Source organism: Botryllus schlosseri, chromosome 12, assembly GCF_051294905.1.
Source record: "Botryllus schlosseri isolate E-star chromosome 12, Bs_hap1, whole genome shotgun sequence".
In the NCBI taxonomy this organism is placed as follows: domain Eukaryota; kingdom Metazoa; phylum Chordata; class Ascidiacea; order Stolidobranchia; family Styelidae; genus Botryllus; species Botryllus schlosseri.
In genome coordinates, this window is record NC_137247.1 from 23,695,621 (window position 1) to 23,711,296 (window position 15,676).

Below are 15,676 nucleotides of genomic sequence, written 5' to 3' on the forward strand. Positions count from 1 at the left end.
CAACTGGAAATTCAGAAAAAAAACTAATTTATGCGATGGAGGGATTCGAAAATTTTCTTTCACAACCAACGATTCACTTGATTCAAGATAACCTAGTAACCATAAGTACATTAATATAATAAATGATCTGAATAAAGTTTGTCGCCATTCGCCACACGACATTTCAATCTCCCAGAAAATAGATAAATCCAATCCTAATCCGTTCTGAAAAAAATGTCTATTCCATATCCAATCCAAATCCGACAAAATTTCACAAATCCTGTTTTTTCAAAACCTAATCCTAATCCATGCTCATCTCTGGTAGAAACCCGTGGTATAGACTGCTCGTGAGCAACACCTAGATTGGAACGAAGCTTTGTCTGTTCATTTTCATGGTCGAAAGTGTTTGCCCGCAAATGTATGTAAACCCAAGCAGAACAAGGGATTTTATGGTCACCCTTCTTCAGCCGTGGGCCAAATAATCATGTAAGACCGGAAACTCTGCGGGCCGCTTAAAATCCGTTCGTGGGCAGTATGTTGCCCGCCCCTGCTGTACAATAGGGCTGTTCAAAAATAACCTTTTTCCTGAATCTTGCTGGTTACTTGATTAAATCGTTAGGTTGCCTTAAAAAACGACGCACACCAAATTTGAATTCATTCCAACCAATATTCGCGGATTTCGTAGAGTTTGAAAATTTTGAATTTACCTGAAAATGCAAAAAAAAAATTTTTTCAAATTTTTCTGCCAACCCCATGAAATTGTTGCGCTGTCGTCAAAAACGATGCAAAACAAATTTGACTCAATTCGAAGCCGTAGAAGTGGAGTTATTTCAGTTTTTCTTTGATAATTCTAGGATTATCCTTGATTGGTGGATCATCCCAGAATTATCATCAAAAAACTTGAATAACTCCGCTTCTGCAGCTTGGAATTGAGTCAAATTTGTTTTCCATCGTTTTTGAAGACAGCGCAACAATTTCATAAGGTCGGAAGAAAAATTTGAAAAAATTTTTTTTTTGTATTTTTAGGCAAATTCAAAATTTTCAAACTCTACGAAATCCGCGAATATTAGTTGGAATGAATTCAAATTTGGTGTGCGTCGTTTTTTAAGGCAACCTAACGATTTAATCAAGTAACCAGCAAGATTCAGGAAAAAAGGTTATTTTTGAACAACCCTACTGTACAATAACCTGGCTATCAAAGCTATAAAGGAGGACGAATTGCCAAACAATACGGCATTTGGCCGTCATCGCAGGACGTTATCGATTTCCTGAAAAAGGAGGACATATCCTGCTAAAGGAGGACGCATGGGTAACCCTATCCTTAGAGCCCTATTCCCTATTCTAGCAACATATTTCTTCGCAATGAGTGGACTTGAGAAAATACAATGATTGGCCGATTGCATGCAGTTATAAACAACGAAAACAATGACTCTCGATACCCTTGTGTCAAGAAGATATCACGTGGCATGTTTCTATGCTCCGTTTGTTTTATTCGTGGTCCAGATATGCGGCATTACACCCGCGCACGCGTTACGAGGAAGGCGATAGGGTCAGCTGTAAATACATACCATCAAATTTGGTTCAAATTATTAAATCGCGATTCTGGTATACGCGGCGACGATTATCGGTTCGTTATTTAGTTCAAGTATAAAGACGTCATGATTCGAGTGAATATGGGAGATTCATTTGCTAAACCTACTTGCATCAACGTCTGAAATATATTCGTAAGGCTGGCATATTTGCCTTTTATTTCTGAGCACTGTAACTTCCATACAATCAATCAGCTTTGGCGTTTTCGCCTGCGTGAATAACTAGCTGTACGTGCCCCTTTTATTTGAAAACTCCACTGGATACTTTCTGCCCGTCTCGGGCATCAGTCTTGTTTGTGACAGGTTTATGATCACCACCGTTCTCTGTTTTGATTAGAACTGTGGTATTGGTCTGTTGCTAAAATAAGTCACCAGGTCCGCTGAGCTTATCAGATTTGGTATGGCGCCTTTGAGTGTCGTCAAGGCGTGTCATCAATTGGTATGCTCCGTAATGCAATGTGGGCTGGTAAGGTGTAGAGTAGTGTAGACACGCAGGAAGTAAATCTGTCTGCTACATGAGTAGTCACAACAAACGTATTAATAACGCATCACCGGGAATACATAGACAAAATGACCATTGCATATTACGGCTATTATGCTTCATGGCAAGGTTTAATTGTTTTTCTAACACGTTTTCTTTTGCATAGTCCCTGATCCTATTATTATGCTATTGTCTGCTAGGATCCAGCAATCGTATTCCATATGCGAACTCCATCACATACATTTTCGACTATAATGGCCGTACTAAAACTACGCGTTAGGAATAGCCACGGAACGTCACGACAGATATGAATGTATTTGTATATAGAGTGCGGAGTAGTAGATTCAGTCGTGGATGTTGCAGTATAGGGTTGTTCGAAAATAATTGATTTTTGCGGCTAATAGCTAAAACTGTTAGGTTGGCCAATAAAAACGTTACACACCAAATTTGGCTCAATTCCATCCCGTAGAAATGAAGTTATTCGAGTTTTTCATTGATAATTCCTGGACTACCCAGAGTAAATACAATTTCAAAATTATTTTTGAACAATTCTAGTCTACACTACAGGGATCATTCGAAAGCGTTCCTAACCAATGCTTCTGAATTATAGATAGTATTTCAAAGCTGGGATGGGTTGCTACGTTGCCATCATCGTACGCTTAGAATCTATGCCGTAAATACACATACAAGGATATAGTAATGACGGAGTCGAAATCCGGATCGTTGGAATCACACGTGAACAAACGTACGAGTGCGCCAGAAAACCAAAATAAGTCAAGCTCGAAGAATCCGATATTCACGAGCGCCCGCCCTACAGAAACACCGAAACGCAATGGCAAACACAGCAGAAAACCGGTACCGCTAGGACGCAAAATATCATCCGTCAATGTCATATACTGCGACAAAGGAAAGTCGCCCATCGGAAGCGAAGAAGTCGTGAAACGTTGGACATCGTTTAATAAAAGTTCCAAAGTCCTGGTGTCTGATGGCATGATCGTACACTCCATTCGGTCCGACGACACTGCTGTTGGCAGCGGACTCGACGACGAGGACAGTGTGTTTTATACAACTTTGCCGGAGGATGTAATCCAAACGACGCAAGGGATATGCCGGGACTTTATATGCTACAGACTGAAGCGTGCGGGATTCCAAGGACGAGTGGTCATCACTAAATATCCACCGGCCAAGGATCAGATTTTATCGTTTCAGATATTGAAAATAGGTATGTCGACATTGGACAACTCAGTATGGACACGGTTTTAAGAGGCATATATTTCTGTTCAGAATTACCAGAGGTGGTCAAAGTTGTCACAGTTGCCACTCGGGTAGGAGTAAGAGTGATATCGCAATTTTCTGAACAATTGAAAGTAGAATAAGCAATTATCTAGACATGACAAAACTACTTCAAGTGGATGTAGAAAACTAAAGGTCCTAAAAAGTTCTCTAGTTGGTAGTTCTAAAAGTAGATTTGGTCGAAGGGTCGTATACTCATACGAGATAACCAGAATTGGTTACGTACGACTGCCGCATAATAACTAATACTACTATATATACACATAGGTAGAATCTCATAAAATATATTCAATCACCATATAACATGGGCTACTTTGGACGATTCTAGCGACAATTTCACTCCTAAAACTGTACTCTCTGCTTTTTTAAATCCCAACTGTAAAAAGTAATTTTGCCAAGTAGCTGCTGGAAGAACAATCATTCATTAAACATACCCACTTTAGTAATAGTGCAAGAGGGCCAAAGCAACTTGATTACTCTAAAATGGTACTTCGTTACTGACCACGACCAGGTGACCACCTCTTCAAATGACGTAATACTGGCTGGGCATAGCCAGAATGAGCTAAATTACTTCAACGATGAAGCGAAGTCACTTGTATGTCGCAACGTCACAACACAAACACTAATTACGTCATGCCACCTACGGCCAAAACTATAATTTTGAGGTTGGCGATAGCTGCTATTGTATAGCAGAACAGAAATTGATTTCATCAATTCTATATATAGGCCTACTTAATTCAATGCCTACCTACGTTGACCACTACTGCGCGAAGTACACCGCACTGAGGATTGTGAAAAGTTGTTGCTAGTAATCAGCAATCTGCATAACCGTACAGGCCTCCCGATATATGTTAATGTGTTTTTGAAAGAATCGAATTCGATGTTTTATCTGTATCAGGATTGCATTCGAATTTGATTTAAGACTCTTTCGTAGCAAGATTGTGATTGGAACTAAGAATTTATAAACTTCTAAATCTTCCGGCGACCTTTGAATGAAAGATGAGCCATCACCAGATTATAACTTGTAGTTGAACACTATGTCACAAACCAAAATAGTTTCCATATAGAAAAGTCAGTACCGTTCTCGCGTGCCACACAAATGTCACTCACTGCCTGCATCTGACGCATGGGCCGCAGTTTGCTCACCTTTGGTACACAACTGGTACACCACACCTCGCATAAAGTGACGCTTCTTGCGACAACTTTGAATCCACGATCCTGGTAAATTATATTTAATGCGACCGCCCCATAAATGGATCACTTCAAAGTCCAAACTCGCTAGATCCAGAGTGTCAAACTCAACTTGCGTCGCGGGCCGGATCCAAACCTTCAGATCGCTTGCGAGCCGCACCAGTCAAATGATTCCAAAATATTACCTCAAAACTCATGGCATTGATTTTAATTTGAATACTTTATCATCAAGTCTATACATACGATAGTAGGCCTATATCTCATCATATTACGGATCATAGGGGTTCTGTTCTAGCTACACTTTAATTCGCAAACTGTGAAATTATGGCAATAATACGATGATTGGGTGTTGAATACAGTTATAAACAGCTAAAACAGAGGCTTCGACGATGATATGAATTGTTCATATTTCTATGCACCCTTTGGTGCAGTCGTATCCCGGAGTCAGCCCTGCGTGTGCGTTTTGAGTAAAACAAGACCTGACCATATATATTAGAATTATATTTCCGTGTAACTATTATATTCTCCATGTAACCTGCATATAAAAGTTTCACATTGGCGTTTTCGCTTCTTTCAATACCTGGTTTTGGGTCCCATTCCCCATGAAACTCGGAACTCTGTATGCACTTTTTTTTGCCTTCTCGAAATTGGGTCTCAACGTGAATGACTTGTTCATAGTGGTGACTGAAGTGAAATCACAACAATGCTGTCGGATGGCTATGGCGTATGAACATGAACAATTGAACATACTCTACATTGGCTGTCGTGAGGGATTATTTACGGGAAGTATTTCTTACTAAAAATAGCAACATTTGCTGTTAAATATGCTCGATAATACACGCATTTTTCAATCTACTCAAAATTGCTGCGCGGGCCGGATGAAACCGTCTGGTGGGCCGGATGCGGCCCGCGGTCTGTATGTTTGACACCCCTTCGCTAGATGGTCCTTCTCTTAAGTGAATTGTGAGCCTATATCCTGTGATACCGTAATCGATGGGGAATTTACTTTTACTTAAACTGTAGGAAACTGAATTATTTCACCGGCGTTGACCCACGGGTATTGTCGTCAAATCCCACCGTGTTTAACGTATAATCCCGTCAGATAAAGTCTATTTGGATGTCTAACAGTGATTTCCACAATATATATACAGTATTCACCTTATGATACGCAGTGGTCGAGTCAGATACGTAAAACGACTAGGGATGGTGCGAACCTCATGGCGTCACGTGACGTCACATTGCTAATTACAACCCTACATTTCAGTGAAGTGATAGCCCAAGAAAATGTATGCGATACCTAGCGACGACTCGGGCCACATAATGCCACAATGCTGACGTACATATTGACGCCAACTGCATCAATCGGGGCAATCAAATGATAAAATAATCCCATAACATAAATATCTTCCATCGCTTTGCAAACAATTTCGACGAGGACTTGCAAGGGAATATAAGCTGACGCCTTACCGGTCTAGGCCAGACCGGACAATGTATTCGGCGTCTGAGTATTGCTATGTTGATATTGAGCAGAGTGAAAAACGGGTTTCTATACTTGATACCGATACTACCCAATGTACAACATATACAGCAGTAGCCAACACCCAATCGCACAGATTTGATTTTTATGACACAATAAACATGAAATCAAGATTAACCCTGTACGCCTGCTAGATTTTTTACATCAGACTACGATATCAATTTCATTGATCGGTTGAATAAGCATCATTCGCTGACTACCTACATGTAGTGTATTTCGCTCTTGATGTTGCGTAATTGCGGGTCAAGCTCACAGCAGAGAGTCACTAAATATTCACAGACGGAAAGCTGGATATTTCTAGCAAACTTTTGCAACAAGGCAAGTAGAATTTTTGAGATTATCAAGGTGCATGCTCGTTTAGTGTTGATTTTTATGCTGCCAGCCCCTTGCAAAGGGTGGCCCGCAGTTGTAATGCCACAAATTCTAACCAAATATATTATAATTAATTTAAAATTGTAATATATGAAAAAGCTTCACAGTGCAGAACCTACCGAGGTTCGTTTCTGAACGTGAACCTCTAAATTTCGGAGGTTCACACACATACACAGAACTCGAACGTGAACCTCACGTTCACACCATCCCTAAAAAAGACCTTAATGCATACACAGTCTGAACGCGAGAATTAAAATTGCAGTCGGATTTAAAGCATAAAACATGTTCTGGACGAAGGGTCCGTAATGGTTCCACGCTCAATACGACTTTGAAATTATCAAGTAGCCAAAACACATTCAAGTAATGTCGAGCCGATTTCTACCAAACAGTTCCCAATATACTCAATCCCGACCGAGTATACATGTATGTTCGATTCCAGTCGAAGCGCGAAACCGCATGTTTATTCTTCTGACTAGCAGGCACGATTCCCCATAAACAACGGTATTCGATAATCTCTTACAGGCAAGATATTCGAGGAGATGCATCCTCATTTGTTCCGCAATCTGGCGAGACAATTGGGATACGTGCTGCGATCTAATGAAGAAATGCGAGTGCTGTTCGAGCGACTCGCGATTGAAGTCGTCGGAACCGACCCTGATGAATATAGATGGGGAAGAATACTCGCGCTGCTGAGCATAGCCGGATCATTATCGGTGGATTGTATTGCTCAGGTATGGAGAATATGTCCATGATGAATGGATTCTCTAGTCTGGAATCTTGGAATATTCGCTGGGTACAATATGATGCATCGCGTAGATATGTTTACGCGATCTGGTAGTCATCTTAGAATATTCTACACTCTAACAAGGGGCGTGCGGACATAGTATGTACTTCGGATCACGCCTTTAAACCTGATAAAATGCCTTCAAGATATGCATGGTGCTTCAATACGTGTTTTATGTAAACTAGAGGCTGCTGTGTGCTAACACAGGACGACTGGTATATATACTGCACATAATCAATACCATAGCTTCTTGAAAATTATTCGCGTGGAAATCCAGATTATTTAAACAATTAGGTCCGCGCCTTTCCGGCGGCGTATCGTTTTACATTTTTCTGTGAACAGTCCTGCATCAGCCCGTTAGCCCGATATCAAAACTAGTGAATTATAGTAACTCACCGTCAAAATGCATAGGAAGAAACGCCGTTGGATTGCTATTCGACAATACCCTCCTTCAATCTCTTCAACGATATGAGAATATCCTTCAAGTAGCGAAATATCAAAGCTAACAAATGACAAAGCTGACTCTTCAGCCATGTATAATCAACTGATTACCGATAGAAACACATATACTTTCCAGGGTCATGTCGAATTGATAGAGAACGTCGTGACGGTATTCTGCGAATTCGTCGAAGCCAATTTATTACATTGGATAATAGATCATGGAGGATGGGTGAGTTTTATACAGGCATTCCCGGCAATCATCCACACAACGTTGGGACGTGTGGTAACGCGTGTTATATGCACCGCCTTCTGCGACGGAACCTTGGACGGAACCTCATTGCGACGGAACCTCATTGCGACGGAACCTTGGAGCCCGTGTATGAGAAGCGGACCGGTCATAGGGTTCAGATCCGAGCAACTAGAGAATTTGAATCATAGCTACACAATTTTCCAAATTATACTAGAATTAATATTATAGCTACAGTTTTTTTCAAATTATATTGGAAATATAATTATTGCTAAGCGGTTTTTTTTTTAATTGGATTTGACATAGAATTATCGTATACGCGAATATTCATGAAAATGACAAATATCTGTACAACAAGATTGACTCGTTTCGTACAAAACAGCTCTCCTGTAGCATTTCCAGTAAAACCAAAAATTAGATAAGAATTAAGGCCGAGACATTTTTCATATTAAATTTTTGTTGCTTTTAACAGGACGCTATGGCGGAAGCGTTGCACGTGCGGGATGGACGACCAGAAGCCGGCTTAACTTCCTCGTTAATATCAAGCAACTTCTGGGTCATCGCTCTGACTGGGATTCTGGTCTTGACAGCACTCATACTGACGATGGGAGCTTTGGCTAAGTTATTTTCCGCGAGGGAATTCTTGTTTTGAAACTTCAACTGTCTTTTTGCACACTGTTCAAGGAAATATATACGGATACCTTTCTATCGCGTTGCCTGTGCCGGCGGCGGCGGTGAATGAAGACAGTCTCTTAGTTCGTATAATTTATGATTCGACACGGACGTCGCTGTGTGGCAGCACAGAGTAAACCACACTAAACGCGGTTTTGAGATGACCCCGATGATGCTTTGAAGCACAGTATTGCCGAGGAATCTTTCGATCCCATTTCGCATAGCTGTAGCGGGATAATCCCAGCCGTCGCTAACAGTGAAAAAGAGCCAAAGCATCGTAACTGTTTCATTCTTTCGCCAGTAACATTTTATAAGCCAAAACATAACACACGATTGCAAAAACGACAATGAAGATTGATAAGCAATCGGCCGGCTCGGTCAGTTAGGCTATATAAGCGCGATACCGCACTGCTGCATGGACAATGGACATAAACGCATGGTTATGGTGTTATGTCATATGCCGACTTACAGCACGGTCCAGTTTCGTTCTGTTCTTTTATAATATGATAGCCCTTATGTGGATCGATCGGATATCGACGAGGCGCCTAGCTGGAACACCAGTCCATCGACCTGGCCCAGGGTGTAAAGGCAAATTGGTTATCCGAAAATCGGTTCAGGATATTTTGGTGATAATTGTGATACAGCAGTTATGCCATTTTATGTTCACATTCTCCAAGTCATAAACACGAAAAATATGGCGAGCGCTCACCTCTTGCCCATCGGCGCCCTTGCTTCAGTCATGGTGATTGACACGCCATTCGCTTGAAATGTCTTCACGAATGCAGTTGCTGGGGCTAGTACGTGTGCGTCGACAGTGGTGCCACTCCAATCCAAAACAACGGCCTTGACCTTCGAGATAAAATGCACAATTGCACGTCATCACCGCAATATTGCGGCCCACGTGAAAACATTCGCTATCTAAGGAAACGCTATGTGTGAAGTCGTACGAAGTGTGATCAATTGTTCATATATGTAAGAATTCGCGAAGTCAGCAACTTCACCCAAGCTATATCATGTAGTAAAAGTGAATACTCAACTGCGCCTCTGTATTGATTCGGCTTTGATATGCGGCTGTAGAACGACGTTGAAGCGAGTCGTGCGATTTCCTGAGCCGGCCTCATTCCTTCGCACTGGTAACAAATTACTATAGCAAACTAAGCAACGCGAACTAGCTACAAAATCAATGATTGAAAGACTTTATTGCGTCGTACGCAGTAAAATAGACTAATTATATGGTGATGACTTGAGAGCGTATAGCTTCTATATGCACAGGAGTACTATTTATTCCATTCCGAGAAATCGGATATTCAGGTCAGTTTTGCCGGCGATTATTAGCTCTGCAGCAAACAGGAAATTATTTCCAGACACGATGTGCAAAGCTCGACTGACTGTCTTGAAGAGGGAAATCGAACCACAGCCAATTCGGAGCGATCTCCAATACCTAATCGAATCACTGTCAACTGCAATACAATACTAGTAGGCTGTCGTCCTTGAAAATTCAGTTGTCTTGTATGAGTGCGAACTCTCTCTCACACACAATTGTATCGTGTGCCTGCATGCGCCATCATCAGGAGTCAGTTAGCATGATTGATTCGCTGGTCAACAATTTTGCGACAGACTGCATTTGGGCCCTTTTACCTTGTTTGGGGGCGCTGAATCCGAATCTGGCGTTACTTGTTGCAGATAATATATAAAAGGTCGATTACAGACGTCAGCAATGACGTACTTCTAGCACTCAAGTAGGTTTTACATACTTGCACTCCTACTCAAGTGGCTGATTTTCGACTAGTTCCACTTCTACTTCAGTTTTTCGGTAAAACTAACTTCTTTTTTCGGTATGGATTCTGAGTAGAAAGTAGTTTGAGAGAGGTTTGCATAGCATTATGGCTGAAATTGTCAAAGAATTATGATTAGTAAATGCCAATGAAAACAATGAAAAAATCCAGGGTAAGCCCAATTCCAATGTGATCTGCCTCATGATTCGACATCGGACAGACCTGACTTAGTTTGATATACCTCAATCTTATGCAAATCTATGCAAATCTAACAACAAAAATGATTCAATATTCATTGCTCATCCCTGGTCAAAAAGTATCATTGATGCAAAACAACACCCAATATCCGAACAAAATTCCAGATTCTCATTTATTGACAGCAATTGCATCATCTACATCAGCAACAAGACGATTACACAATGCTCTAAATTGGCACGAATACGCACATTCTTATGATACTTGTACTGTGAAAATCTCAGTTCCCTACACGAGGGTAAAATATCAGGAAACAGAGAAATTAAAGGGCATTCGGAAGACAAAACATACAGCTCATTATTATCATTAGTAGCCCGTTGCAACATCATAGCAAGCTTGTGTTTAGCACGATAGGAAACTACTCTATGGCCACCACTCATTCAACTGTGAATCTAGCCCATGTTATTCAGAGCAGCATAAGGATGTTTGCTCAGCTATTTGTGTACTGCAGTATTCAGCATAATACTGTATCATACGTATACAAATAATCCAAATGCTGAGATGAAACATTTCATCGGTATCGCATGCAACTGCATTCAAATAATAGATATGGCACAAATAGGTATTTTATGATGCAACCCAGGTAGAAGCTCTATTGTCATGGCGGAAAGGCAAGTTTGTGTGCCTCACTTGAATCATTAAATATATCTATCCAAATATTTGATGTTTACCAGCACTGGTAAGCGACAACCGGCAACATATTCTGATCCACCAAAAACTACGATGTACCGCGAGATATCCGTATTACCTTTTAATCACCACTATTTCTGCATGATTATACGTATGTAGAAAGTAGCCTACGTGGATTTCATCAACCATGGTATCGCGCTACAACACAATACACATATGGATAAATGCATAGAAAAATGAGTCTTCTAATTATGCAAGTCATGACTTCCTGTATAAGATAGTACCCATTTGTATTAGTAAGCTGAAACCATTTTGAGCGCTACTAAGCGGCATGCCCAAAATCAAGTATCAAACATGATTGAACAGCAGAAATATTGTTTCTGAGCAACTAACTGAAACCTATGCCACAAAATAAGACATTTCTGAGCAATTATCGTGTCAGAATTGTAAAACTAACATAGGCATTACTTAGCACAATTTCTACAGACATACCGATATCAAAATCTACACCACGGCATCAAAAGTATCACAATGTTTGTGACTGGGAATATTACCACAGTCCACAGCGATGTAACACCAAGAAATGACTGCATTATTTTTTTAGCTCGAAACAAATATTTTGATTTGGGCGAAATTCAGAATAGTGCTAAAAACTGAAACTTCGAATATGACAACAAAATTTGGTACAGGAGTAGTCTACGACACACGATACATGCATCCACCGTCATCATGAAGCACATTCAAGCAAGCAACCTTAGGAGGTAGTAAAATTCTATGAGCATCACATAAGAAATTGAGTTGAAGCGATTAAGCACGAAAATATGACATAGTGATGGGTCACAAGTAGAGCCGAGCATAATCATTCGAGTACTCGAATCTGAATCGAGTATTCATTCTAATGAGTCGAGTAATGAGAGACCGAGTTATAAGCTCAACGCTAATAAGAGTTCAACGACCCTCAACCCTCTGCTTGCTGACTTGGACTCGGTGGTGAATTGAAAATGACTCGACTTGACTCGAGTCAAAACTATTAAAGTGAGATCGACTTGTGACTCGGAGCCTTGTGACTTGGTTACAACCCTGTGACTCGACTTGTACTTGAGTCATTGTGCATGACTCGAACCAAGTCATACGACTCGAGACTGGGGCGGCCGAGAGAGGCATTTCATTGTAACTTGGAAGAATAGTGAAGTCACCACATCATTGGTATTTCGTCTCCCAGTCCTGATGCTTGGAAAATAGTGCCAGAAAGTGTTGGGACCAATGTTCCATCTAAGCTGCGCAGGTGCGCAAATGCGTGTTGCTGACACGGTCTCTGCGCACAGAAAATCTAAGTTGTGCACAAAAAATCCGAAGTGATAACCTTTTCTTTAGTCGTTACGCACTGTTGTCTAAGGGTCTGCGCAGTGGGTTGGTGAGTGTGCGCAGACTCGTCAAAAATTAGAGGGAACATTGGTTGGGACTGATGAAAATTACGATATTATGAATGCGAGCCATTTGATATAACTCGAGAAGTGTTCAAAAAGTGGGTTGGACAGGATTGAACTCAAAACTGAAATGTGAACACAATGACTTGGACTCGAGTCACAATACCATGACTCGGACTCCACCCTCTACTCACTGACTTGACTGTGTGATGAATTGAAAATGACTCGACGCGACTCGAGTCAAAAAAATAAAAGTGAGATTTACTTGTGACTCGGTCTGAACCTTATGACTTGGTAACAACTCTGCTTTCAACACCATTCATATTGTTGTGACTAATAATGAGCGATGCTCGAATACTCGAATCGGAAAGGAATCACTCAAGAACTTGAATTTGCCCACCTCTAGTCACAAGTGACTGAGAGCGTGTAAGTATGGTGAAAGCACAGATACACATCAATTCATAATCAGAAATCAACAGCGCACTAAAGTAGAATGTGTTTAGATTTGATTCATGCGCGCGTTTGCTAGCTTACCCGCCAATGTTACACGCGGGCCTAAAATATTTCATTGAAATGGATAAAACGAAAATGGCCATAAGTTGCAAATAATCGAACACAGATAGACTGCACAACAAGACAGGGTGACAGCGGATTAGCAGGTTTACAACTAAATAGCAACCGGCCTACTGAGTCCATGATTCAACTCATATAAACCATACATCTACGATTAAAGCTTTAAGCGAAGTTAAGGCACCATTGTAAAAATGCAGTCTAAAAGGGAATGCCTTCCTATGCGACGTAATCCGACTCGACCTGTTTCTCTTGGTACAATTCCTCCAAGGTAACGATAGTCTGATCGAAAGTGACGGAGAATTCCTTGATCGTACACAATGTTTCCTCGTCTTTTTCATTATCTGTTCGGCCTGCAACGTCTTGAAGTAATTTTTCCCTTCCCGGAGCAGCTCTCATCGCGAGACTGAATATGTTGCCCACGATCCAACCGTGATATTTCTTTAATGAGCCTTCGTACGCCATCAAAGCGCAGTTTTTAAGATTGTTCCTATCTCCATCCTTGGCTACGTAATCTTCATTAACAAGGTGTTTGAAAAACAAGGATATAAATTTCAAACCACGCCTCAGCCACATAAGAGCATTGGTAGCTATCCCTTGACCTTTCACTTTCAAACTCTTATCCGTTTCTGTCATTTCGGTTTCGACGATATCCGTGAGAGTTGCGAACTTGTCAGGCTTCTCGAGGAAACGTTTTCTGATCTTCCCCACATTCCCAGCGACATCTGTCTTCACGGGTTTGAAGACTGTGGTGCCGAGGATATCAAAAAATCGGACTATTTCATCGCAGCAATCCAAGAAACAATCGGTCTTGATTTTCTTGTCTTCCGGAACCTCTGGGAATTTCTTCGACAAAAATGCCATTGTGAATATACTGATTGATTCGCAGTATTTACAACTAATAATAATATAAAACTAGAATGATTCAAAGGAAGCTGAAATGCGTAAACATATCGAATTGTATATCATGACGATTGATTCGCAGTACGTGCAGCTAATCATATAAATGATATAGGCAAAACTGAGTTCCTGAGGGGTTCGATTCTGAATCGTGTGTCACTCATTATGACGTCATGACCAATGTTTCCTCTAAGCTGCGCACGTGCGCAAATGCGCAGTGCTGACACGGTCTCTGGCACAGAAAATCAAAGTTGCGCACAATAAATCCGAAGTGATGACCTCTTATGTAGTCGCTATGCACTGTTGTCCAAGGGTCTGCGCAGTAAGTTGGTGAGTGTGCGCAGACTCATTGAAAATTAGAGGGAACATTGGTCATGACTCATGACTGTATGAAAGATGTGGAAATTTCCATTAAGGACTTTTTTTGTTACGGTTCCGCAAATAACATAGTGCCTACCGAACATCACCTTGGTATTTTTCGAGCGTACCGATTTCATAGCACTTTGTAACAATGCTTTACAGCAATTTTCACTAACACTGAAAACTGAGCAGTTTCGTAATACATGTTTCGTATGCTGCAATACAACCAACCGAGGTTACAAGGCTACCACTGTGGAAATACTATATCGTAACTATGATTGTTGTTCATAGAATAACCCAAAGTGGCAATATCCCAATATGGAATCGGTGTCTCGTGCACACCAAAGATTCTACTGACCACACACAGGTGTGACGCTGAGAACCGTCTTGGCACACCAAAGATATTACGCTAAACGCACCGGGACTCCAACCCGGGCAATATCCATGGTAGGCTAACTCGTAAAAATCATATCTCGCTGCTCGTCTTGAATCATTACAATTAATAACTGTTTCGGAGTTTGTGCAACCAATAATAGAAAACCAGAATGATTCAAAAGCAGCAGAAATGTGTAAACAAATCAAAATTGCATACCATGATTTCAGTATTTGAAAATAGCATCATGTCTGAGGGAAGGTGCAGCATGCTACAGCAACAAAATAATTACGGTACATCTAAAACAACATCCAGCTCAGATACATTGATATCAACAACACGTCTACTGCCCAACCCCAGGTTGCAGGTGAAAGCTCGCTACATTTTCTGCAATTCAGAATGTGATATGACGGCAAGACTGATAGAGCTGTGAGCATTGTCATGAAATGTAACTTTATGTCATCACTGTCAAAAATTTTCTTTCAAGCACAGATGCCTTCATTGAAGTAGCATGGCAGCACACCTCTCTTAGATTCATTATGAGTACATGCCATTTCACCAATAATAAATCCCATACCTTGCAGCAAAAATCCCTTCAATAGGCGATAAAAAAAAATATAGGCCTATGCGATAGACTTTGTGGTGACTGGTTATCTGACTGAGATCCACATGGCTTTTTCCCAAATAGTGCGTGACTGGAAGTTTCCACACATGAAATCAACATAATACAACTGCCCAGAGAAAAGGTTAAGGTATATACAGTAGTAAAGTTTGTGTGATGATTGGTATCAAGTCATTTG

General features: G+C 40.9%; 2 protein-coding genes across 2 annotated transcripts in view; one reads left to right on the plus strand and one right to left on the minus strand.

Annotated features, from left to right (window-relative positions):
* The window catches only part of LOC145452075 (phosphonoacetaldehyde hydrolase-like), a 69,243-nt gene that overhangs the window by 32,416 nt on the left and 21,151 nt on the right, over positions 1-15,676 (minus strand). Inside the window, exons 2-3 of the mRNA XM_080330291.1 lie at positions 9,624-9,758; positions 9,296-9,435 (exon numbers count right to left, since the gene is read on the minus strand). Of these exons, the coding sequence (XP_080186417.1) occupies positions 9,296-9,435; positions 9,624-9,707 (224 nt within the window). The 5' untranslated portion in view covers positions 9,708-9,758. The remainder of the gene's footprint in view (positions 1-9,295; positions 9,436-9,623; positions 9,759-15,676) is intronic.
* On the plus strand, positions 1,176-8,661 carry LOC145452074 (uncharacterized). Its single transcript, XM_080330290.1, has 4 exons — positions 1,176-3,271; positions 6,965-7,173; positions 7,804-7,896; positions 8,387-8,661. Exons 1-4 carry the CDS (start codon positions 2,749-2,751, stop codon positions 8,564-8,566), a joined length of 1,005 nt encoding a protein of 334 aa, XP_080186416.1. The 5' UTR covers positions 1,176-2,748; the 3' UTR covers positions 8,567-8,661.